The 23,760-nt window shown below is 55.9% G+C and overlaps 1 protein-coding gene across 1 annotated transcript in view; it reads left to right on the top strand.

Moving 5' to 3' along the window:
• Window positions 1-23,173, top strand: part of LOC103913828 (receptor-type tyrosine-protein phosphatase V-like) — a 45,070-nt gene extending 21,897 nt beyond the window's left edge. The window contains exons 10-39 of the mRNA XM_009320381.1: window positions 123-260; window positions 558-830; window positions 1,272-1,541; window positions 1,939-2,211; window positions 3,014-3,286; window positions 3,861-3,986; window positions 4,056-4,133; window positions 5,010-5,279; window positions 5,838-6,038; window positions 6,278-6,412; window positions 6,519-6,729; window positions 9,450-9,517; window positions 9,689-9,815; window positions 10,160-10,207; window positions 10,657-10,750; window positions 11,638-11,728; window positions 12,278-12,354; window positions 13,167-13,301; window positions 13,871-13,993; window positions 14,482-14,642; window positions 15,012-15,147; window positions 15,748-15,827; window positions 16,601-16,688; window positions 17,178-17,268; window positions 18,011-18,087; window positions 18,448-18,582; window positions 19,134-19,256; window positions 19,785-19,894; window positions 20,578-20,713; window positions 23,114-23,173. Of these exons, the coding sequence (XP_009318656.1) occupies window positions 123-260; window positions 558-830; window positions 1,272-1,541; window positions 1,939-2,211; window positions 3,014-3,286; window positions 3,861-3,986; window positions 4,056-4,133; window positions 5,010-5,279; window positions 5,838-6,038; window positions 6,278-6,412; window positions 6,519-6,729; window positions 9,450-9,517; window positions 9,689-9,815; window positions 10,160-10,207; window positions 10,657-10,750; window positions 11,638-11,728; window positions 12,278-12,354; window positions 13,167-13,301; window positions 13,871-13,993; window positions 14,482-14,642; window positions 15,012-15,147; window positions 15,748-15,827; window positions 16,601-16,688; window positions 17,178-17,268; window positions 18,011-18,087; window positions 18,448-18,582; window positions 19,134-19,256; window positions 19,785-19,894; window positions 20,578-20,713; window positions 23,114-23,173 (4,208 nt within the window). The remainder of the gene's footprint in view (window positions 1-122; window positions 261-557; window positions 831-1,271; window positions 1,542-1,938; window positions 2,212-3,013; window positions 3,287-3,860; window positions 3,987-4,055; window positions 4,134-5,009; window positions 5,280-5,837; window positions 6,039-6,277; window positions 6,413-6,518; window positions 6,730-9,449; window positions 9,518-9,688; window positions 9,816-10,159; window positions 10,208-10,656; window positions 10,751-11,637; window positions 11,729-12,277; window positions 12,355-13,166; window positions 13,302-13,870; window positions 13,994-14,481; window positions 14,643-15,011; window positions 15,148-15,747; window positions 15,828-16,600; window positions 16,689-17,177; window positions 17,269-18,010; window positions 18,088-18,447; window positions 18,583-19,133; window positions 19,257-19,784; window positions 19,895-20,577; window positions 20,714-23,113) is intronic.
• The last annotated feature ends 587 nt before the right edge of the window (window positions 23,174-23,760 follow it).

Below are 23,760 nucleotides of genomic sequence, written 5' to 3'. Positions count from 1 at the left end.
TCTTTCCCTGTCGGCAAGCCCTGTCAGCACTGCCTGGGCTCTGGTTGTGCACTGGGAGACCCCTCCTGGGCAGAGGGATGGATACCTGCTCAGCATGCATGAGGAGGGCTCTTCTGCACCAGCAAGGACCCTGGAAGCAGGGAAGGACAGCACCAATGTCACACTGGCACGGCTGGCACCAGGAACTTGCTACCTTGTTGGGATCTGGGCAGTAGCTGGACCCTACCGCTCCCTCCCCAAGAACGTCACTGGCTGCACAGGTGAGCATCCATATCACCCACGGGTGATTTGGGTGGGAGCACTGCAAGGAGCTCCAGAATGGGATGGCAATCAATGTTGGCATCCAGGGAGAGGAGGGCACCCTGGCCTGGTTCCCGGTGATGCTGGCCTGCAGTCATCTCCTGCCTCTTGCAGCCTTCTTGTACCACGTAGGCACAGCGCTTGCTGGCCGGTTGCTGCTGGCTGCCTGGGGACAGCAAGACTCCTCCCCGGAGACAGCTGCATGTTCAGAACTGGATCATTTTCTCTCTGACTCATGTGTCTGTCTTTCCTCGCAGTTCCTGCTGCACCGACAAACCTGAGCCTTACCAACCCAGGCAGCTCCTCAGAGCTTTACACGTGCTGGAACAAGCCCCGTGGTGGGAGGGACCACTACCGTGTTATTCTGTATAGCCTCAGCACCCAGAGCAGGGATCGGGTCCAGACCTTGAGTCCGGATGCCCAGAACATCACCTGGACTCACTTGGAGGCAGGCAGCAGGTTTGCTGTGCAGGTCACTGCTGTGAAAGGCTCGTTCGAAGCCTCCTCCACCAACGTCACCCAATGGACACGTAAGTCTGATGGGTTGGGTTGGACACAGCACTCCATTGTGCCCCAGAGCACGCACCGCCACCTTCTCCATCCCAAACCACCCCTGCTGTGCCCCTAGCTTCTACACAGTTGTCCCACCTTTTTGCTCACTATCCTCACCCCTTCCGCGACACAGAGCCAATCCCCCCTACCCACCTTAAAGGCCCTGGGTATCTCCCCTGCCATGTCCAGCTGCAAGCCCTGGGGATATTGCACTCAGAGCCATGTGCACTGTCTGCCCATTTGTACCCGTGCTTCTCTCTGGTGGCCAGCCTGCCCACCACCCAGTGGAAGCTGGGGGCTGGAGTCCAGCCCGTGGCACTGCCAGAGCACAAGGAACCACTGGGCAAAGCAGCCGGCTTGTAGCACTGAGCAGCAAGCGGTAACATGCAGGGGCTGACTATCTCCCTGTTGCTTTCCAGATCCCTTGGCCCCTGCCAACCTCACCCTGGGCAGCCCCTCTGCCTCCACACTGCAGGTCTCCTGGGCAGCAATGGGGCGAGGAGCAGAAGACTACGTGGTGGATGTCTATGACACAGCCTCCAGCAGTCGTGTTGGGCGCATGGTGCTGGGTGGGGATGCCAGGAGTCACACCTTCAGGAACCTGAGCCCCGGCACCCGCTACAGCGTGGCAGTGAGGGCCACAGCTGGGCCCTTCCACACCAGCACCCCCAACCTCACCCACTGCACACGTGAGTATGATGCCCTCCTTGCAGCCAGGTGTCCTCCACCAGATCTCCCCCTTCCTGGTTCAAATCAGAGGCCATACTCGTGCAGCCAGATCCTGCCTTCCTCTCCCACCCATGCAAGCGCCTAGTGCTCATGCCCTGCTGGATGCAGCATGGGGAGTCTGTGCATGACCCTGTGGCCTGGCCACCCATGTCCCAGGGAGCCGTCCACAGCCATCCACAGCACCAGGGAGGAGGCAATCCCAGGAGGCAGCTGCCACAGAGTCAAGGGCAAAGCCACCCCTTGGGACCTTGCAGGGCTGACCCACCTCCTGAAGCACAGGCTTAGCACAGACATAGAGCATCTCCTTTCCCTCAGCCTGAACGTGGCTCCTGGCAGTGACTTGTGTTTCCTCCTCAGGCCCGCTGCCCCCAGCTGCCGTGCACTGGCCCACCACAGGGCACCCTGACAGGCTGAGCGCGTCCTGGGGAGCTGCGGCCGGGGAGCGAGACAGCTACACACTGACCCTGTACCGCACGTGGCTGGGCACCGTGGCAGCTACAGCCTCACTCAGGAGAGACACCCACAACTTCACCTTCATGGGCCTGACCCCAGGATACGAGTACTCCCTGGAGGCCAGTGCCACAGCTGGACCATACCAGGCAGCAGCACCCAACATCAGTGGCTGGACACGTGAGTGCCCAGAGGAGTGTCCTCTGCAGAGGGGTGGGAGATGTTGCACCACTGGACAGCCCTGAGGAGGGCTGGGAGTTTACAGGGGTCCTGGTGCCTTTGAAGATGTGCACGCATATGTGCATGGGTGCAACACGCAGCAGTTAGTGCATGGCACACTGTTACCCTCATGGGTACATGGATGTCCAACTGTAGACTTGCACAAGTACGTGCTGATGACATGCAGGGCTACCCAGCTGTGCCCATGGGGGACACCCCTCTGCCCATGCAGCCCCATCTCCCTGTACACAGGAGCACTCGCACCCTTGCCGAGTCTCCTCCAGCAGGTAGAAATGATGTTACCATAAAGGTCCATGAATCGGTGTAGTAGAAGAGGCTAATCCACAGTCCTCCCAGGAGAACGGGTCTTTGCTAGTCCAGCACTCCTCCCCACCCAGAAAGATTTTAGGGCTGGACAGAGTGTAGACACTGTGCCAGCTCTGCCCAGGCAGCTGCATGCCAGCTGGGTGCTGGAGGACATGTGTGCACGCAGTGGTGGCAAAGGCACTCCAGCTGGGCTATGGGTATGAGGGTGACCTGGATGAAGAAAGGTTGGCATGTGAGGGACCACAAAGGGTGAGCAGCATTAAAGGTGAGGTGGGATGGGGATGGAAAAGAGAAAAGTGAGGAGGAGGAGTGTGCCAGAGGGGGCCTTCGTGTCCCAGCCCTCAGGGAGCATCTGTTCTGCTGCGCAATGTCCCGTCAAGTGTGTTTCCTTCTGCACAGTCTCCGGTCCCTAACATCAGGTCTGGTGACTCCCCAGGGCCGCTGCCCCCAGCCATGGTGCGCTTGCTGAGCATGGGGCACCCCAACAGGCTGAGCGCGTCCTGGGGAGCCGCAGACGGGGGGCGAGACGGCTACGCACTGACCCTGTACTACGCACGGCTGGGCACTGTGGCAGCTACAGCCTCACTTGGGAGAGACATCCACAACTTCACCTTCACGGGACTGGCCCCAGGAAGCAAGTATGTGCTGGAAGTGGTGTCCATGGCAGGATCCTACCGGACACCTGCAGGGAACGTCAGCAACTGGACGTGTGAGTACCCTGTTTTGAAGGTGATGCATGCCTTGCTGGGCAGTCACAAAGTCTCATGGCAAAGGACACGGCCCCGCTGACCTTCATGGCAGACCCTGAGTCCTGCCTGAACCCAAGGGCACGTCAGTGCCATGGCACTGAGCAGGGCTCTGCCCACCCTCAGCATCAGCTCTACCAGCCTGGATTAGACCAGCTGCAGCTCCAGGAGCTATGCTTCAGAGGAGAGGCATGGAGGAGGAAGCAGCGGACAGGGGCATTCACCCTTCCACTCCCCTCCAGCCAGCTGGGTGCTCCCTCCTCTCCCATCCCTGGGTGTCTCGCTCCAGCTAGGACAGGGCTGTCTCTGCTCAGACAAGCACTACTTGAAGCTTGCAGAAGCTGCTTTTAGCTGCCTCCAGGCAGCTGGATGCAGCCGTCCAGGCAAGACAAAGTGCCCTGTCCTCTATGGTGCATCCCTTCTGATGACACTGCCGAGATACCCAGGCAATGTCCTCAGACCCTTCACTGACGTCTCCTATATACCCAGGCAATGCACTCAGACCCTTCACTGACGTCTCCTATCCTGTCTCTCCAGACCCCCTGGCACCCCGTAACGTGTACATGACGAACCAGGGGTATCCCAACAGACTGAGCGCATCCTGGCGAGCTGAACCCCAAGGACAAGACAGTTACAGGCTCCTCTTGTATCACTCGGGATCAGGTATTGTGGCAGCCAAATTATCTGTTGGGAAAGGCATCAGCAAATTCACCTTTTCTGGCCTGGCTCCAGGACACAAATACCTGCTGGAAGTGATGTCCATGGCAGGGCCCTACACAGCCTCCGCAGGGAACATCAGCGACTGGACAAGTAAGTGGCAAGAGCTGGAGGTCCTTGCATCATGCATGAGGCTCAGCCTTCCCCAGCCAGGTGGGGTCAGCACCTGCGGTGGGAAGGGGCAGGGACGGGGCTGGGACTGCTGCCTGGAAGCTGTAGGTACCACCATAGCAATGGGATCACGGGCTGTGCAAGCCCCCAGTGGAGGGGAGAGCAGGGCAATACTGCTGCCCACAAGACAGTCTGGCAGCTGTTGTTGCTGTTTCAGGAGGCAGACCTCCAGCTCCTGGCCCCGCTGTTCGCACAGGCTGGCTCCTCCAGGCATGGGTGACTGAACAAGAGCAAGGGATCCCAGAGTGCTGCTCTGGTAGAGGGCACCCACAGCCTGGGAGACCACGAGGCCTTACAGCTGGGGGGGACACACCACCATCCCCACTGCCTTTCTCCCAGGCACTCAGAAAATTCCTGGCATGGGGGATAAGGGGAGGCTGGGCTTTTTTTTTTTCTTAAGGAATGTGGAAATTGCAGATAAGCACAATAAGCCTTTTCATGTGCTTGTCCTCACAGTCCCTGCACTTTGTTTGGGGAATCCAGAGGTCTCTGCTCCCATGCTCACCCAGCCGCTGGCAGAGTGCTGGGAGTCATGTGCAGAGCCCTTCAGGCAGGTCTCTAATGAAACTTGCTAATTAACAAGAGGAAGAACCCATCTCCTCATGCTCCTCACTCTGCATGTCCTCCAATTGCCATTTAAAGGTCATTTCTGGTAGTGACAGCCAGCAGCTGCAGAAATATTATCACTGAACACCTGAAATTTCCTTGCATATTACCCATCTTCTGCTTGTATCTCTACAGGATGGAAGAGAGTACATGCATGCCAGTAACTCTCCCCTGGTGTGGTTTTCATTGTAGCCCCCTCAGTTCCCAAAAATCTCTCTGCGGTGGCTGAAGGAAACAACACGATGCTCATCTCCTGGGGCAGTGTCTCCGGACAGCAGGACGACTGCCAGCTGTGGCTGCGGGATCCCAGGAACAGCACACTGCCCTGGAGGCATGCTCTCAGCAGAGGGCAAGTCCAGCACCTCATCCAAGGGCTGATCCCAGGGAGGAACTACTCTGTCTCCTTGAGCTGCGTGGCCGGGCCCTACTGGAGCAGCACCAAACCCTTGGCAGTGCCGATGGGTGGGTATGCGCTGCTGTGGGGATGGGGGCAGTGCAGGCTGGAAGGGGGAGAAACACCTGGGTGGCCTCAAGACTGGATCAGCCTTTGCTGGTCAACAGAAGCGTGGGAAGTCTTCATGGTGGGAGAAAAGGAAAACCAGCAAGGTGATCCTCCGGTAGCCATCAGCTCCCTAAACTAGCTCCATCACAGAGGTTTCCCATCACCTCGTGGCCTGGCTATCTGTGAAGCAAAGCGGACTCTGAAGAGATCTCCATTGGTCTGCTTCTCCTATAAGACATCTGCTCAGGCCCTGACCCCTACGCCTTGTCCTGTGGCCCTTGGCACAGAAGGCTCCCAGGTTGCAGATGTCCAGCTCTGTTCCTCTCCCATTGACCTAGGGACAGGCAGCAGAGGACCATAGTGGCTCTGGGCTGATGCATGGGCTGAAGTTGGATTTCTGTGATCCAGTAAGTACAGAGCCTACCATATCTCCTTTGCAGAGCCAAACCCGGTGGAGGATGTGCAATGCCTACCAGAATCAAGGAGCCTTTACTTGAACTGGACCAGTTCTCCTGGAGATGTGGAGGCTTATGAGGTGGTGACAGAGAGACTCTCTGATGGACCTCCCACCTCCAAGTATGTCATGAGCATCCCTACAAGTGAGGCCAGTCTGGAGGGGCTGGGGCCAAACTCATCGTACCGAATTGTTGTGAGCACAGTGGGCATGAACACAATGAAGAGCCAGGCTGTGACTCTGCTCTGCAACACAACAGTGGAGGGTGAGTCCCCTTCTTTCCCACAGCCTTACCACAGACCACAGGAGAAGCCACCCAATGTTGCTAATTAGACCCGGGGACTCTTTTAGATGCCTGTGAGCCCCATGTAGTCCTGCACTGAACTGCAGTGGGTCAGGGCTCTGGGCAGTGATGCTCAGACCAGTGACAGGCTGAGCAATGTGTGGTGGGTCTGTGGGAGCAGGGACACACTAACAGGCTATGTTTGCTGGTTCCTCTTCCAGCCCTGCCTCCGCCCCTGCGAGCAGACATCTTCCAGGTGGAGGCCAGCTCCACGGTTATCATTTCATCTGACCTGTTCAGCGAGGAGAACGGCCAGATCGAGTATTATGGTGTTATTGCTACCACTAACGATTCATGTAAGTGCCCCTGCACATCCCAATCTGCAGTGGCTCCCTGGAGGGCAGCAAGTCCCCTGGACATCACTTTGGGACTACCACTGTCACCTTGTACCTTCTCCTTCAGTGCTGAGGCCCACCCCGGAAATCGTGTCCAGCACATGGTATGACCACTATTATGGGACAGAGGACTCCTACCTGGCTGTGGTAATCCCCAATCCCTTCCATCCGAGCCCCAGGAGCTCCCCCGAAACCTGGCGAGTACCAGTGGGAACAGAGGAGTGTGGCCAGTCCAGGGCAACGTGCAACGGGAAGCTGAAAGCCAACGAACAGTACAGGTGAGAGGTGTCAACATCCCTCCCGAGGGAAAGGGGCTGGAGGAGAAAAAGGACTGCACGTGTCCCTGCAAGGTGCCACCAGCTCCCTGGATGTCACCTCACCCTCGTACTCCCCAGACCCCCAACAGTGGACCCCAGGGGTTGCTCCACCAAGCAGCGTTTGAGGGATGCAAGGGCTGGCGTACCGGAGAAAGTGGGCAGGGAGAAGGAGAGCAGAAGTGAAAGCTGAGGCTGACAAGGGCTGTATGTGGTGCCTTGGGAGCTGGGCAGTTGTCCACCTCCAGGGTAAGAACTAAAATGGATGCTGTTATTTGTAGGACTTTTGCATGTGACTCAGAGCCACGTGCAGACTCAGAGAGTGCAAAAATGAAACTGATTCGGAAACATTAGTTCAAGTGGTGCCTACACAATTGGGGGCTCAAAGGTTGAGGGTAGCAAACGCACAGGCTAAGGTCCAAGCTCCCCATAAGACACACACACATATCACAATATTCATAAATTCAGAGTCTTATTTGACAGTAAACAGAATCCAGGAACATGAATGTACAAGCATACGTATTTTGTTATAGGGTACCTTTAAAATAGTTGATGGTAAAACAGGTTTTCTACTACAGACAAAGAATCATATCTTTAGTCAGTCCTCTGTTAATTTAGCAGCTCACAATTTCATCAAACAGGGACCATAACCCCAGGCATTCCTCTGACAAAGGGATCCCCCAGAATCTGGAAGGTTGTCCCATTTCAGTTTAAAGAAGCTACAGCAAGGGTGGCTGACTAGTGATAGAAGTTGCTGAGAGTGTTGAGAAAAGAGAAAGAAAGACCGTGACAGAGTGTATGCGTGGGAGCAAGCTTCACTTTCCCCTATGAGTAAAGTGAGAATTAGATCTGCCCCTAAGTTTTGTGGTGAGTGGAGTCAAGGTCCCTGGTGTTGGGTTTGGACCTGCTGGCTCTCCTTCCTTTCGTCTTTTCTGCTTTGCTCTTTCTACTTTTGCTATGTGCCAACTCCGCACTTACATGAAAAACTTACACTGATTCTCATGGTGTCATTTTAGATTTACACGTTGCCATACAGGGGCTTTTAACTCAAGCTGCTGTTTGGGGCAGCACTGGCAGAGAACAGAGATTGGTGTTAACACTGGGCTGTGTCAGAGGAGTGGGAGATGGCTGCTTCTCAGGGAAAAAAAAAGGGAGTTTCCAGAGAGCCATTCCATTGGAAATCCCACCCAGAGCAGGATCATAAAGAGCAAACAGCTCTTCGGGCTCTCCCTAGGTACTGTATTATCATGCCTGGCAGGAGAATTACATGATGATGCATTTCCATTCCATGCCCACCACAGGTGTTGTGATCCCTGGGCTGGCACGGGAGAGTCTCCAATTGATTCAGAAGGTTTGAGATTGATTGCCCATCAAGCCCATCTATTCTTTATTGCTAACGCTCCTGCCCGACTCACCCTCAGGCATGGCAGGGCAAGCCTTACTGCTTAACCCTAGCAGCCTCAGATCTGGCCGCCTGCTCCAGCCATCATGGCTGAGACATGGGACAGCCTGGGTGCAGGCTGGGTCCACGTTACAATGCATTGGCTCAGACCAAGGTCTGCCTGACCCATCTCTTGTAGCTGCCAGCAGCCTCCAGGGGAGTTTAACAACAGCACAAACACACCGGGGTACCCCTCCACCCCCCAAATGCTGTCCAGCCAGTCTGAGAGTGTGTATCTGCCCTCCATGCTTCCCAGCTGCCACTTTCACTCCAACATCATCCTCCCACGGGGTAGCAGCTAATTCAGAGCCATCAGGGTGTCATTAGCCCACCTACTGTGCTTGAATAACATGTACTTAACTGCCCAGTTACTCAGGACTAGAAGAACCTTTTGCACCTCTTCACAGCTTGATTTCATTTTGGCTACCCCAAACAACATGTATCCTCAGTAAACTGTGCTGCTTTCCTAGTTAATCATTAGTAGTGTGGTGAAAAGCAGATACCTCTGACAGCCCACCTCCACTCTGAAAGCCAGCCCTTGTTTCCCATCTTTCAGTGAGTTGTTTATCCACAGGCCCTTATCTCTCATGCCATGGCATCTGCAGGCTCAGTTTCCAAAGAGGTCTTTGCTCTGGCAGCCAGGCCCCGGGTGCTGCCAGAGGGGACTCACACTGGGCTCCACAAACTCTTGGCTGCTAAAACTCAAAGCTATGAAAAGCCTTAGCTTGAATTTAGGGCACAAGAAGACCTACCCTTCCAGGTTACCTGCTCAGAATGAAGTCAGCTCTGCAGGGAGCTGTGAGGCTTGATGTGCACACTTCTGGGAGGAGGAAGATGTAGGGCAGATCTCCACAGGGAGGAGGATGCCGCAGCCACTTCTGTGTCCATGGGGAAGGGTATGGGTCAGGGCTTTACCCTCCCAGGTGAGGTGCCGTTTTTTCAAACAGTCACCCAGGCTCAGCTCTTTCAAGTCAACCCAATTAATGGGTTGAATGAACTAAGACGGTGACTCAACCCAACTTGGTTTTCCCTACTTACTGTTGTCTTTCCTTATTTCTGTCCAAGAGGCAGAAAAGACCATTTCCACACATTTTAAATCCCTACCAGAAAACCAGCTTCTTCCAATACAACATTCCAAAACAGAGGCAGCTGCCCTGTTGTCTTGGGTCTTCCTGCGGCTGGCTGCATGGGTGCTGTGCTCAGTTCAGATTGCCCCTGACGGCAGGACTCTGCTTTGCCCTAGGTTCAGCATCGCTGCCTTCACCAAGTATGACCCAGTAGCCCCTGCAGTGACGTTCACCATGTTCTCAGGTAAGACGGAGAATGCCATCTTCCCTACCTGGCTGTGCAGGTTAGAGATAATTAACAACCTGACAATGGCAAGCCAGAGGGAGATCATAGGCTGTGGCAAATATAATAAATAGAGTAAATGCAGCCATTTACTGACTCTTACTTCTGGCCATTCTATCTCTTTGATTCCAGCTGCTGGATCTGGTGCAGACGCAACTCCACTCTCAATGCCAATAATTGCTGGAATCGTCGTGGGATTTCTCTTGACACTTGCAGCTATTTTTGCTTTGGTCTACTGGAAACAGCTCAGAGCGAAGAGGTGAGGATGAGCCATCTCTTTGCCTGGTGGGTGCAGGCTGAGAAACCCAACCTTCAGTGCCAGGCCAGGAGGAAGAGCAGTGAGAGGGTATAGAATGAGATTTAGGCAAACTAGGACACCCGCTAGTGGAGTTGTGCCTGGGAAGCACAGAAGCAAAAGGCAGAGGGGAGAGGGGAGCTGCCTGTGTGCAATTAATTCACAGAACCCTACACGTGTGCAAGGCACTGTGCCTGATGCGAGCTGTCTGCTCATAAGCATTCCGTGAGCCAGCAGTACACAATACACTCACAGCATCTGTCCCTGCACTGCAGGGAAGAGTAACATCTCCCATGCTTTGATTCTAGAACGAAGAAGAGCAGCCTGCCCCAGGAAATGGTGACCTACAGCTTGAGGTGAGTGCTGGAGTCTTCCCTCTATGCATGTCCGCACTGCAGGTCCCAGAGTCCTTCACCTACTTCCTTTCTCATGCTTTGACTTAGGAAAAATCCAACTCTGTATCCTCTCCTTCAGTTATTTTTTAAATCTTAGTCTTTCCCATGTTCAATATTTAATGCCCAGCTCCATTCCAAGTCAATGGAAGTGGAAATGCATTGTCCATACCTCCTCTGCAAGGCTTCTGCAGTAGCAGAATATCCTCATCATCCTGAAATCCCTCCCGATATTTAAACAATGCTCTGTTGGACCCACTTCCCTGGGCAATGACGTGGGCTATAAACCATCCGTGTGTGTGCATTCAGATATTGCAGGTCTCAAGGCTGGGCTGTCTCATTGGCCACCTGACTGGCCTGCCAGACCTCCCAATATCTAAGGCAAGTTTTCCTCTGGACTTCATTTCATGCAGAAACGTCCATCGGCCAATTCCCATACAGAACTTCAAGCAGTACTATGAGATGAAGACAGCAAGTGCTAACCATGCTTTTTTCCAGGAGTTTGAGGTGAGATGAAACTCCTGCTAGAGATGAGACTTAATTTCCCCTCTAGGTAGCTCATGCCCCAGCTGTTGGGTGGCCTCTATGGACTCCTCACCTCCAGGGACAGTAACCCATCTCTAGCAATCCAACCACTCTACTAGGCAATCTTGGAGGCTAAAGACTGGATGGACCAAACGATCAGGCAGTTCCTTTGCTCAAAACCTGTTTTGTTCAAGTTCTGATAGAAACATGTGTTGTCTATGGAATGAGGTGAACTAGCACTGTCCATAGCTGCTGGTGGACAAAGCTAAGGGCCCCAGGCCTGGACTGGAGGCAAAGATGCTGAGTGGTGTTGCAATGAGATCCACCTTGACAGTGTTAGAAAAGAGCATGCAGACAAAAGGAAGGTTGAGGAGCACTCTCAGAGCTATAGGGCCAGGCTGTGAAATTCGCCTGGCTAGCTTCACTGGCTCCTACTGCCAACATCTGCAGTCTCTGAATTGTTCTGCTGCCAGCACTTTTGAAAGTCCCACCAGTGATTTCAAGCCCTCCTCACATAACCCTTCTCTGGCCTTCCGAGTGAGGACAGAGGCAGAAGCAGCACAAGATGCTTCTGTTTTCTCAGCACAAAATGCTCTGAGCTTCTTGGTAGATTTCTGATTTCTGAGGGTTTTTTCCCCCCATACTTATTCTTGGGTTTGTTTTCTTTTAAATACAAACAGTGCTGTTGGAAAAGGGAAAAGCCACCTATGGCTCAGAGTACACAGGCTATCCTGAGGGAGTAGAGAAGTTCGCTGTGCATAGGTGACCCTCTTGAACGACCACACAGCCGTTGGCCATAAGCAGGGAACTGGGTTGGCCAGGAGCTCTCCAGAGAGACACTTGTGCTTATCCTCTCCCTTGTCCTACAGGAGCTGAAGGAAGTTGGGAAGGAGCAGCCAAAGGTGGAGGCCGAACTACCAGCCAACGTCTCCAAGAACAGATATCCCCACGTGCTGCCCTGTAAGTGCTGTCTCCTCCCTCCTCCCCCCAGCATCTGGGGTGGGAGTTCACGCTGCAACGCACAGGGATGAGCTCACTTTGCATCGCTTGCAGGGTTCACAGTGCCTGGCTCCTCTCCTGGGAGAAGGAGTCTTGCAAGGGGCTTCAGTTTCCCTTTTCCTGCTGGAGACTCAAGGGTTGAGCCAGGGCTGAGCCACCACCCTCCCCAGCTCCTCCAGGAGGCTGCTGGGCAGGTGCTGGCTGAGCCCAGCTCAGGGATGGGTCCCAGCTGGAGACCAAAGGGGGAACATGAGTGTCCCATGGCTTCTCCGATGAGCCTTATGATACCAGCTCTGCTTTCTTACCCCCCTGCTAAGCCAGCTGGCAGGCAATGCTCACCTCTCCAGGGAGAAGGTGCCTGGCTGAGCACAGAGCCTCACTGCTGACTGTGTACATGGAGCTAGCAGAGCTGCTGGGGCTTCTCACAGTGTGTTACCCAGGTGAAGAGGAGATGGCCGTGTCTTGGTGAAGGGCTGCCTTGGAGGGTCACGTGTGTATGGTCTCTTTCAGATGATCACTCTCGGGTCAAGCTGAGCCAACTGGGGGAGGATCCACACTCAGACTACATCAATGCCAACTTCATGCCTGTGAGATCCCACTTGCCTTCCCCACAGAGACATGGCCATGGGGCACCATCAGGGAAACTCTGTCTGGATTGAGGTTGTGAGGGCTGGTAGGCAAGAGCTGCCACTGAAGCCACAGCTGGCACAGACTGGCAAGGAGTCGGGGGTCAGGTGGAGATGCACAGTTGCCCTTTAGCAGGGGTTGATGGAGATTGTCAGATGGCAACTGCTGTGAATGCAGAGGTGTGAGTGTGACTGGTAAGGCTTTCTGCTTTCTTCTTGAGGACTATCCTCTTCCCATCCTCTCCCAGCTTACTGCCCCATCTGTCTGTCTGCTCTTTCTCCTTCTGGTCTGTGCAGCTGCATTTGAACAACCCTGGAGCTGTTCCCACATCCCCCATCCGGGAGATTTTCCCAGGTAACAGGCAGGGCACACAGCATGCATGCACAGGTGTGTGGATCCGCGGGGCATGTGTGTGTCAAAGGGGCAAAGGCAAAGAAGCAGCCTGAGACCTTGCATGCTCGCCCTACCTTCAGCAATGACCAGGGAGCACAAGAAAGACCCTGGGTAGGCTGAACGAGGAACTGCTTGGAGGGAAACGGCGGGGATCACATCTTAATTCCAAATATGTAGAGAGCACGTGTTGGGCAGCACATGCTTCCTGTGAAATCAGCTGCTTCTGAGATCAGCTGCCTGGGAACCGTGCGCGCCTGGGCTAAGGGCAACGGGCACTTCTCCCTCTACTGCAAAAGCAGACCAGGCACTGACTCTGCCCCAGGGCAGGATCCACCTGCCTCAGCAACTTGCCAACTCCTCCTGTCTGCCTCTTTCTCAGGGCTATACATCCCAGCAGGAGTTCATTGCCACCCAGGGGCCCCTGAAGAAAACAATAGAGGACTTCTGGAGGCTGGTGTGGGAGCAGAATGTCTGCAACATCATCATGCTGACAGTGTGCATGGAGAACGGGCGGGTAGGTTGGCACCACCAGGCTTCCACATGCCAGCCCCAGCCAAGCCCAGACCTGGTTGTGTGGGCTGAGCCCAAGGCTGGGTTTGTGCCCTCCACCAACCCCTGCTCAGATGTGGCTCCAGGGTAAGCACGGGCCACACAGCTTCCCCAACAGGCAGTTCTGGGGGGAACAGAGGCTGATGTGTGCAGCTCAGCATTAGCTTGGGGTGGGAAGGGGCAGAAGTGCACCTTAGCTGGAACCATGCCCATCACCCTCAGATATTTCTGCAGCGTCTGAAATTACCACTTGCCTCTGGATGAGACACTTCACATGTTCCTCTAGTCTCCAGGGATGATGAGACCCACACAGGTCCTTTTCTCTGGAGGAGGCTGAGATCCAAAGGGGAGGTGGGGCAGTGCCATGCAAAGCTCCGGGTGGGAAGGGGAAGTACCCCTGCCTGCTTCCCAAGACCTGCCCTGGCTCCCCGCACAGCTGCTGCTCTCCAGATGCTCCCAGGGAGCTGGGAGGTCACCCAGTGGGATCTGGGCCCTCACTGGCCTCACTGGGACCCTGTCTTGCCTGTGCTCTAGGTCCTCTGTGATCATTACTGGCCATCCGAATCTGCCCCGATCTCCTATGGGCAGGTCCAGGTCCACCTGCTGACGCAGAGCAGCTCCGAGGAGTGGACCATGCGCGAGTTCAAACTGTGGCATGTGAGTAAGGACCCAAGAGGACGGACTCAGGGACCTGTCAAGGGCTGGGGGTTTGCATGGGATGCAGTGGTGTTTCTCCTCGGTGGTGGTGGCATAATTTTCTTTCCCTGCCATTAGCAGGGTTCAAAGACCCAATCCCCTCTGGAGCAGCCTGCCACTGTCAACGTGTATCACCCCTGCTGTCCACCCTAGCTCTCTCTTTTCCACATCCCTGCGCTGGGACACAGCCTGCAGCTTCAAGGGCATGTTCCCTGGCAGTCAAAGGCAGGTCTCCTCCTTGCCAGCTCCACATGCCTCACCATGGCAGGGGACCATGGGGGAGAACAGGGGAGCAGGAGCCACCAGGCAGTGCAGCAGACCTGGCGTTGGCTGTTCCCTGCAGCTGAGCCGGGTGTTCCCAAGACCCTGGGTGCTCCCAGGGCTGCGGGGTGCATGCATGCCCCTGTCTCAGTGGGCTACACACTGATCACCAACATCCCCCCTGGCAGGAGGGTCTTCAGGTAGAGCGGCACGTGTCCCACCTGCACTACACGGCATGGCCCGACCATGGGATCCCAGAGTCCACGACTTCCATTATGACCTTCAGAGAGCTGGTCCGGGAGCGCATCCAGAGCACCAAGGACGCGGGGCCGACCCTCGTGCACTGCAGGTGAGGCTCTGCTCCAGGGGATGGCAGGAGGGGATGATGGGAGAGAGCATGGGGGGACAAGGGTCCTATTTGTGCACAAACTGGGAGTGAAAGCAGGGCCCAGGAGATGCAGCTGGTCTGTAGAGAGTGTCCTGCTTGGGTGTTGGGGACTACAGGTCTGCTTGCAGGCTGCCCCCCAGTCCCAGGGGACGGGGCAGCTGGACATGGTCAGCACCAACCCAGGGCAGTGTGTGAATGGCTCCTCAACCCCATGCTGTGCTGGGACCAGTGCCCCAGGGTGCAGCATCTGGGAGCCATGTCTAGCAGCGAGAGGGGAGCCCATCGGCTGTGGGTCAGGCGATGTTTAACTCTTGCTGTCTGTGGTCTCAGTGCCGGGGTGGGCCGCACTGGCACCTTCATTGCCCTGGACCGGCTGCTGCAGCAGATGAAGCAGGAGAAGGTGGTGGACACGTTTGGTGTTGTTTACGCCTTGCGGATGAACCGCTACCTGATGATTCAGACGCTGGTAAGACCTCTGCTACCTTTTCCCCCAGGCCCCTTGCTCCATGGCATAAAAGCTACCTAGGCTGGCAGACAGATGAGCTGGCCAGCCAGCCCCAGCACCCCTAGGCCGGTCCTCAACCTGACACTGTGTCACAGTGCCGCTTAAAGCAGCAGCCCAGCTGCAGTGGAAATTGCTCGGCTCTGGGGGTCTCCAGCAGCTTCATGCCCTGCCAGACTCACAGCAGCAACATGTAGAGTTTCAGAGCCCTCCCAGGAGGCTCAGAAACAACCCAGAGCACCTAGGAGCAGGATCAGGCCCTTTGCAGGCAATTCTTAACCCACACCATATTGTTGGCCTGTGATGGCCACAGCCGATCTAATATTTCCAGTACTCAGGGTTGGGACAAGGTGTCATTACTACCCTTCAGGACAGACAGACAGACCCAGTGGAGGGATCCAGGGGCTCTGAGATTGAAGTAGCCAGGGCCTTTTGGGCATGAATGTAGGGCTTTTGGGGCATGAATGTAGGACACCCTCTGCCCACTAGGCAGTGCCATACCCACCCTTTCATGCTGTCTGCGTGGTGCAATGCTCTACATTGCTGTCTGCCTTTGCCTTCCAGTCCCAGTATGTATTTCTGCACAGCTGTATCCTGGAAAAGATCTTGGAGGAACCACTCCTGGGTTTATCAAGGACAGAGAGGTAAAGGCCTCCTGCGTTTTGCCTGCCACTCTACCCATCCTGATCCACAGCCCCTTCAGGCAGCAAGCTGGGATCCTGACCCCAGCTTGAGCCTGGGCTCCAGGACAGAAGGACAGGGAAGTCCAGCCAGCCGTCCCACCCGGTGTTTTAAGGGGGGTCAGCCCAGGGCTGGTTGTTCCCTGCAGCATGGGGAGCCCAGCCCACAACTGGGTGTGAGTCACTGGTCACACTGGGAGGGCTTGGGGGACCACATCCTCCTCTCCTCCAGTGCCACTCTCCTGGGCTATGCCAATGCTAAAGAGCTGCAGAGCTGTCCTGGGGAAGGCATTTCAACCAGCCCCTGGATTCCCAACCCACAGGGATGGGTTCAAACTGGAGGGACTTATGGCAGCTGCGTGGCCTTGGGATGTCCCTTCTAACGGAGGCCAAGAGGAGGGAGCAGGGTCAGGCTGGGCATGGCTTCACCCACCTTCCTCGTTCTCTCTGAGGCTGCATCTGGAGGTCATATATGTCTATAGTCAAATTCTCTCCTCCCTCATTCAGAACAAGATGCCCTTGTCCTTGCTGCATCTTGGGAATGGGCCCTGGGCTGTGCCAGACCTGAGACCTGCCTTTGTCTAGGGGAGAGCAGGTTGGCACAGACCAGAGCTGGGCTGAGGACCTGCAAGGGCCCTGGCATTTGAGCAGTGAAGGTGCCTGTCCAACTACTGCAGACAGCCTGGATGCTGCTGAGGTTGCTCAACCTCACCCTTACCCCCAGTTTCTCTCCCCAGGTCCTGCCCCATCCCGCTGAAAAACTTTGCTCAGCACTATGCCCAGAAGACAGCAAAGTCCCATGTGGGCTTCCTGAGGGAGTACGAGGTGAGAGCTGTCCTGGGCAGGGTGCAGGGAGCGCTGCCATGGCCATATGCACTGGAGGGACCTGGGGAGCGATAGCACCTGGTCAGGCTGGGGGACACGCAAGAAGTGCCTCCTGAGTGGGTCCCATGCCCCAGTTTCCACATGCCTGGCTGCCCTGGCAGTGTCCCCTCTCCATGGCATTGCGTCCGAGGGACATAGCTCCCTCATACATCCTGCACTGATCAGGGTCTGCCCATGACCCCCTCCTTACCTGACCCCATGCAGGGTAGGGACCTACCTGAACACCATTCTCCTACAGAGAAATGCAGCCATCTCCTGATGGTGCAGAGCAGACGTGGTAGCCTGCCCCAGAGGTTGTCACATAATACCCCTGATAAGGCTTCTGCATGTGCAGCTATAACTACCCTCTGCTGAGGCCAGGCATCCTCGGGAGTCCCCAGTTCCTCCTGCTCCTCCTGACCCTTCCTTCACTCTCTTTCACTCTGGCAGACCCTCCTAGAGGTTGTCAAGGAAGAAGCCAGCTCTGCAACACCATCTTCAGGCAACCAGCAGACACGATCCTCTTCCAGCATCCTTCCATGTAAGTGCTGTGACACCTTGCATCCTCTTCGCTGGTGTACCTGTGTGGAGCTGGGCTGGACCAGGGCCGCTGCTCCACAGCACAAGAAAATATCTTGACACACTGCAGTAAGTCCACCAGAAAGCTACCAAGGTGTTCTGGGGGTGGAGCACATGATGTATGGGACTGAGATAGGTGGGTTTGTTCAGCCTGGAGGAGAGAAGGCAAAGGGCAGAGCTTATTGCTATCTTCAACTACCTGCGGGGAGGGCACAGAGAAAATGTAGAGTCTTCTCAGAGGTGCACCATGGAAGGACAAGAGGCAATGGGGATGATTTGGAAGGGTAATCCAGCTCAGTATAAGGAAAAAAGAATTCCCATGAAGGTGGCCAAACACTGGAACAGGGGCCCAGAGCATGTGCAGGCTCTCCATCCTTGGAGATATGCAGATCTCCGTTGGCCAAGACACTGAGCAACCTGCACTACACGTATCTGCTTTGAGAAGGACGTTGGGATAGAGACCTGTGAAGGTCCCTTCCCACCCACAGAAAAGGATTCCCCTCCAGCATCTCCAGAACAAGCCCCAGGGCTGTCTTTTGGGGACCAATGTCCATGAGCTGGACAAGAGCACTGCAGAGGGGAGAACCTTTGCAGAGAAATGGTGAATGGGGCGTTGGATTTGTGCGGAGTCTGGGAGTCAGTCTGCAGGAGCTGTGTGAGTGCAAGGCTGCCCTGGCTCCCTCCACCTCCCACGTATTTTGCAGACGATCGCTCCAGAGTGAAGTTCTCCCTGCTGGAACAGGGCCCTTTCTCAGGTCTCCTGCAGGTGTGGCGCATCCCGGTGAGTCGTACCCCCAGCAGCAATGCCCACCCCCATGCCTGGGTCCTGCCACAGCTGTTTCCCATCCTCACCCAGTCCCTGCTGCCTGGATCCTGCACTGCTCCACCAGTCACTGCTGCTGTGACTCTGTGTGGACAAGAGGGGACTGTGGGGACTGAGGATGTGTCTTGCCTCACTCCTGGGGCCCTGCCCAGTTTGGGCTGTCCTCACTTCCCTCCCGCGGTGCTTTCTCCTCTCTCTTCGCCTCCTGACCTGCTGAGCTTCCGTTCTTTTCTTGGCCTCTCCTGCAGCCTCCTGGGCTGATGGGGTACCTGTGCCACCCTCTCCAGCAGGAGAGTGACATTCTCGTTCCTCACCCAGGGCTGCAGCTCCAGCAGGGAGTATCTGGCTGTCCAGGGGCCTGACAAGTTGACCATGGAGGACTTTTGGACCCTGGTGTGGGAACAGGATGTTCATACCATCCTAACTCTTCTCCCATGGCAGGAGAAAGGGGAGGTAAGGTGCTGTGTCTGCCTGCGCCATGGCAGAGCAGGGATCTGTTTAACAGCTGGAAGCTAGGGATCTGTTTAACAGCTCTGAAACTTGAACTCTTGTCACTGCCTCCTGAAGCCTGGGTGCAGATCCAGCTTGGCTAAAGCTGAGCCTTTCCTGTGTCAAAGTGCTCCCACTGCTTGTCATGGGAGACAGGTTCTGTCTGCCCACCATGCAGTCCATGGCTGTGGACTCAGCTGGTACTCTTTAAGCTGCATCTCCATGGCACCCAAGGACAGCAGCTCCAGCTTCTGTCCATCTGAGGTGGAGAGCGTTTGCTGAGCAGATTCCCACTGCCAAGCAAGCTCTGTGTTAACAGGAAAGCTGGCTGCAATCTGCTGTTGTTTCCAAAAACTCCCCCAGGGTTTAGCTAGGGGATGAACTGACATGGAGTGATTGGAGGTGACTGACATTGGGGGTGCTCTTGGTCCAACCCCATCACAGACCCCTGTGATGGTGACTGATCTGAAATATGGCAACCGTCAACATGAAGCCAAACTTGCTGTTGTACACAGGTCCCAAGTGAGGCGTGCTGGCCCCTGGAAGGAGACTCTCTCTGCACAAAGATGCTGACTATCCAGTATGGCACGGAGAAGCTTGTCTCCGGATGGAGGTGTATCCAGCTCAAAATGAAACATGTATGTGTTGATGGGGCTGGCCTGGCTCCCACTGCCTGGGATGTTCTTCACTTCTAGTGAACAGGTCTGTAGGGGCAAGACCTGAAAGGTCTGTGAAGACTTGTCTGAGCTGCAAGAGCAGAGTGCCAGCAGTCCACAAATGCAGGAGGGAATCTAGATTGCAACATCCAGAAGAGCATCTGCTCAGTGGACATGGGAGATGCGCGGGAGAGGCTTGGAGGCTTCCCCTGCCCCTTGCTGATAGGTCTTTCTGACCCTCTTTGAACAGGCCCACACAGTTCTCAGTCTCCCTCTCAAGGGACAGGTCAGGGTGCCATGGGGAAGGAGAGCAGGTTGCCAGAGGCACCATACCCACTGCGCGGGTGATGGGCAATGCCCCAGCAGAGGCTGCCTGGACAGCTTTACAGAAGCTAGCAGTTAGCTCGGGAAAGCATCTGACATCCTAAGGATTGGAGAGCTGGGACCCCTCTGCATCCAAATTCACCCATCCCTCCCCAACAGCCATGTCAACTCTTTGTGTCTCACCAGGAGAAGAAAGCAAAGGAGAGGCAGGTACAACGGTTCCTATACACGTTCTGGAGCAGCAAGAAACAGCCAGATGTCCAGAGCCTGGTGGAGCTCCTCACTGCTGTCAGACGGTGCATACCCCACCGAAAAAGAGCCGGTCCTCTCCTGCTGCACTGCAGGTACATCACGTTACTGCTCCATCCATGGGCAGCACAGTGCCTTGGCATGGCCACCAGCAAGCCTGCGCCCTCCACCAAGGACGCCAAGGTTTTGGGGCATGTTGAGAGTAGGTCCATGGGAGCCAGGGAAGCTCTGAGCTGGGGAGGTCAGATGAAGCAGTGCTCCGCCAAGCGCATGGGAGAAAGGAGGGCAAACAGGGCTGGGCCAGAGCCAAGCGTGGATGGAGCAGGCATCCCTGGACTGAGGTGCCTGGGCCATCCCTGGGCTGACTGCTAGGATCCTGGGAGCAGCCCTTGACATCCTCATCTGCTTGCAGCCAAGGAGACCTCACAGTCCCACAGGAGCTGACACAGCCGGCACATCGGCAGAGCTGGCTTGGGTGAGGGATGCACAGCTCAGCAGGGCAGGGTAGGCTGGGTCTCCAGGCTCTTTCAACAGACACTTTGGGGTCCCATGCCCCTGGTCAGCACAGGCCTCCCTGCCACCTAGACCAGTGCTCACACTCCCCTATCCCCACCGTACTCAGTTTGTATGTTTTCTCATGGGGCTTCTGACGACTTGGGCTGGTGCCCACTTCCAAAGAGGTTCAGCTCAGCCTAGCCTGGCATCAATGACCTTCCCTTGTCCCTTGCAGCAGTGGCGTGAGCCAAATGGGGACACTGATCTCCCTGGATTGCCTGTTGCACCAGATGAAAGCCGAGAGAATGGTGGATGTCTACGGGGTGACCCTCCAGCTGACGAGAAGCTGCTGTCTCATGACCCCGACGCTGGTAGGTGGGAAGGAGGAAGGGTGGTGAGCTGGGCAGAACAGGGCATTCATGCTGAGCTGCCTGGAGCTGGCAGCATGCTGCCCACTCCCCGGGCGCTACCTGCCACCTGGGAGCCCCTCCAGCCTGTGCAGGGATTTATTCCATGCTTCCTCTGCCAGCCACCGAGGGCTAATGGCAGTGTCTTTTCCCAGGGAAGGGCTTTCCACCTCCTCAGTTCTGGAGTTAAAATAGGTTAAATTGCATGTGAGCTCACAATAAATGCAAGGCATTCTGCCCTGGAAAGCATGAAGCGCTGGTCTCATCCTACATGATAAACGTGGCCTCTGGACACGGCTGTCAGCCTGGGCACCCAGAATCTGCTGGGTCTCCCCTTGTCCGGTGCCTTTCCCTGCCGCGTCCCCCATACCCAGAGCCTTCTCCCAGCCCCTGCCTGCTGCCAGAGCTGGGGCCGAGTCAGTGGGACACGCTGCCACATTTGCAGCTGCCCTGCAGCCGCATGGGCTGTGGTACTGTCTGATGGTGCTGCAGCCGTGCCCTGCCCGTGCAGTGCCAGCCCAGCCCAGCCTCACAGGCCTCCAGCGTGCCACTCCTGATTGGCGCTGGCGGCACAGATGCCCTCTGGACAGCGCTTTCATTTGCTGCAAATGCTGAATGAGCTGATGCAGCATCCCTGGAAACCCTCCCCACAGGGGACAGCAGAATTGGGGCAGATCTCTCTGGGGCTTCCCAGCTGCAGAGCCGCCTGCAAGCAGCTAATCGCATTCTTAATTAATGTGAACCATGCGCATGGTGGGAGCCGGAGGAGGGCAAGGCGTCCGCTGCCCCTGCTTCAGAGCTCCTTTGTATTTCAGCAGCGGTCTTGCCGAGCAGAGACACAATGTGCCCATAAAGGCACAGCAAGCACCGATCAAAAGCTGCTGCCCCACTGAGGGGGGGCAGCGGAGGCAGCTGCCTCCCCACCTTGCCATGAGCAGTGGTCGCTCTGATCCCAGCATGGCCAGCGAAGGACAGGCAGGGATGCCGTCCAGCCCCACGCTGCTGCCATGTGGCTGCCAGCCTCCTCCATCACTGCGGGGGCTTGCCAGGACCCCTTTATCTCTGGCGGGGGCACGCTGCTGTCATGCTGAGGGCATCAGCTGATTTTTTGGGGGGGTTAGTAGCCAAACAAGTGGGAAGATGAACCTTTGAGGGATTGTCCATGGATAACTGCCGGGTATTTAGGCACCCCCAGCTCCAGCATGGTGCGTGTCTCTGGGGATGTGCTCTTGCATTTGGCCCAGCATTGAGTGTGCCTGGTCTGAAGTCAATCCTGGGCTGTCACTCCAGATTTCACAATCAGGCTGGGCTCATTGAAAACATGCTCTGGTGACCTGGAACCACAGCCATTGTGTGATCTGTGGCTTTCCCGGCCCTTCAGTGGGGCTAAACCCACCACCGGCAGGGGAGGAGGCTCCTCGTGACTTGCAGCTTAGCCAGCGCATTAGTGAGCTGTTTGGGGGCCCCTCTGTCGAGTCCCTAATCCCCCCTTCCTGGCCACCATGTGATTTCGACCCACATCGTTTGCAGGCTGGCTTTGCCCTCCAGCTTTGTGCATTGAGTACAATCTCATTTACCTTTCCCACATCTTGCCTTTCTTGGAGCCCTGCCATGGCAGTAGTCAGTCCTGGGTGTTTTGTAGACTAGCATCATTTTGGAGCAGCCTGGCATTTGAGCAGAACCTCATATCAAACCTACAGTGGGCTTGAGACCTCTGGACCCACATTTGGTACTGATGGATCATTTTGGTGATCTTAAAAATAGAGAAAGGATGCAACTGGACTAAAACCACCCAGATCTCTTTGTCTACCTCTGAGAGCTTGCAGAGACCTACCCTGATCCACTGTCAGCACTTGATTCAGGTACACTGAGACTACCACCAAGGGAAATTCCTGCTCCAGAGGTCTTCCCTCCTGGCCTCAGGTCACTGCCAGACGCTGTGCACTCCAGCAGGGCAGAGTTCTCCCCACTCACTGCCCTGCAGCATCACTGGAGTTGCTCTTTGGTCTCGTTTTGGATGCAAACACCATGGCACATCCAAAAGCCACCGGGGCACTTTGAGGAGCTCAGATGACATTGTTCGTCCCCATCTCAGATGGGGATGTTCCGCTCATCCCCATCACGGGGATGATGAAGCAGGAGTAACATTACAGACATGGTGTAACTACAGCTCCAGGCCTGATTCTTCCTTTCTGGGCAACTCTGGTGACAGGAAAAACATAGACCACTTGGGACAGAAAATCCTGCTCTGCCATCAGACACTGTTAGTTAATTAGGACCTTTTAAGGCAAATTGCAGGGTTAGTCCTGCAACCAGGAGATCTCTGTCAGAAACCTGACTGCAGACCCCCTTTCTCTCTTGCAGGACCAGTACATGTTCCTGTACACCTGCATCCGGGACATCATCGCTCAGAAACAGCCCTAACACCACCCGGCACTTCCTGGCACCGTCCTGCCCTCCACCTCTGCAGGGTCCTGTCTGGAGCCAGGAGCTGGGGTGAGAGCACCATGGGGCTTCTGGCACAGAGCGAGCCCTGCAGCGAGAAGGGACCTACCCTGGCACTGTCACCAATGCGTCCCACATGGTGTTAGCAGTGACATGGGGTCCCCCGAACAGATGGGCAGTGCTGTCCTGCCACACACTGCTTGCAGCCCCTCAGTGCAGACATGGTGAAGGCCTGGGCAGGATGCTCCCCTGCTTTGGCCGTCTCCTGGGATTCCTGGTGCCTGGAAGTTTTGTTAACCCCACTGCGGTACACGGCGCCGGCTGGGAGAGCTCTGTGGTGGCCTTGTCCCTCAGCACAGAAGGGGCAGCCCTGGGCTCGCTCCCGGACAGCCCTGGTGCCTGCAGGCTGCTGAGGTCTGACACGAGCACTGGGCACCGCGGTCTCCATGCGCCCATGGGCACCGGGTGTGTTGATGTCCCAGACACCACTGTGGGCAGAGCATGGTGGGAGCTGGCTTGTTTCGGCTGGGGGGTCAGTCTTAGGGACAAACAAAAAACAGCACCAG

The sequence above is a fragment of the Pygoscelis adeliae genome, unplaced genomic scaffold (assembly GCF_000699105.1).
Source record: "Pygoscelis adeliae isolate BGI_AS28 unplaced genomic scaffold, ASM69910v1 Scaffold343, whole genome shotgun sequence".
In the NCBI taxonomy this organism is placed as follows: Eukaryota; Metazoa; Chordata; class Aves; order Sphenisciformes; family Spheniscidae; genus Pygoscelis; species Pygoscelis adeliae.
This window is presented reverse-complemented; position numbering and strand designations above follow the sequence as displayed.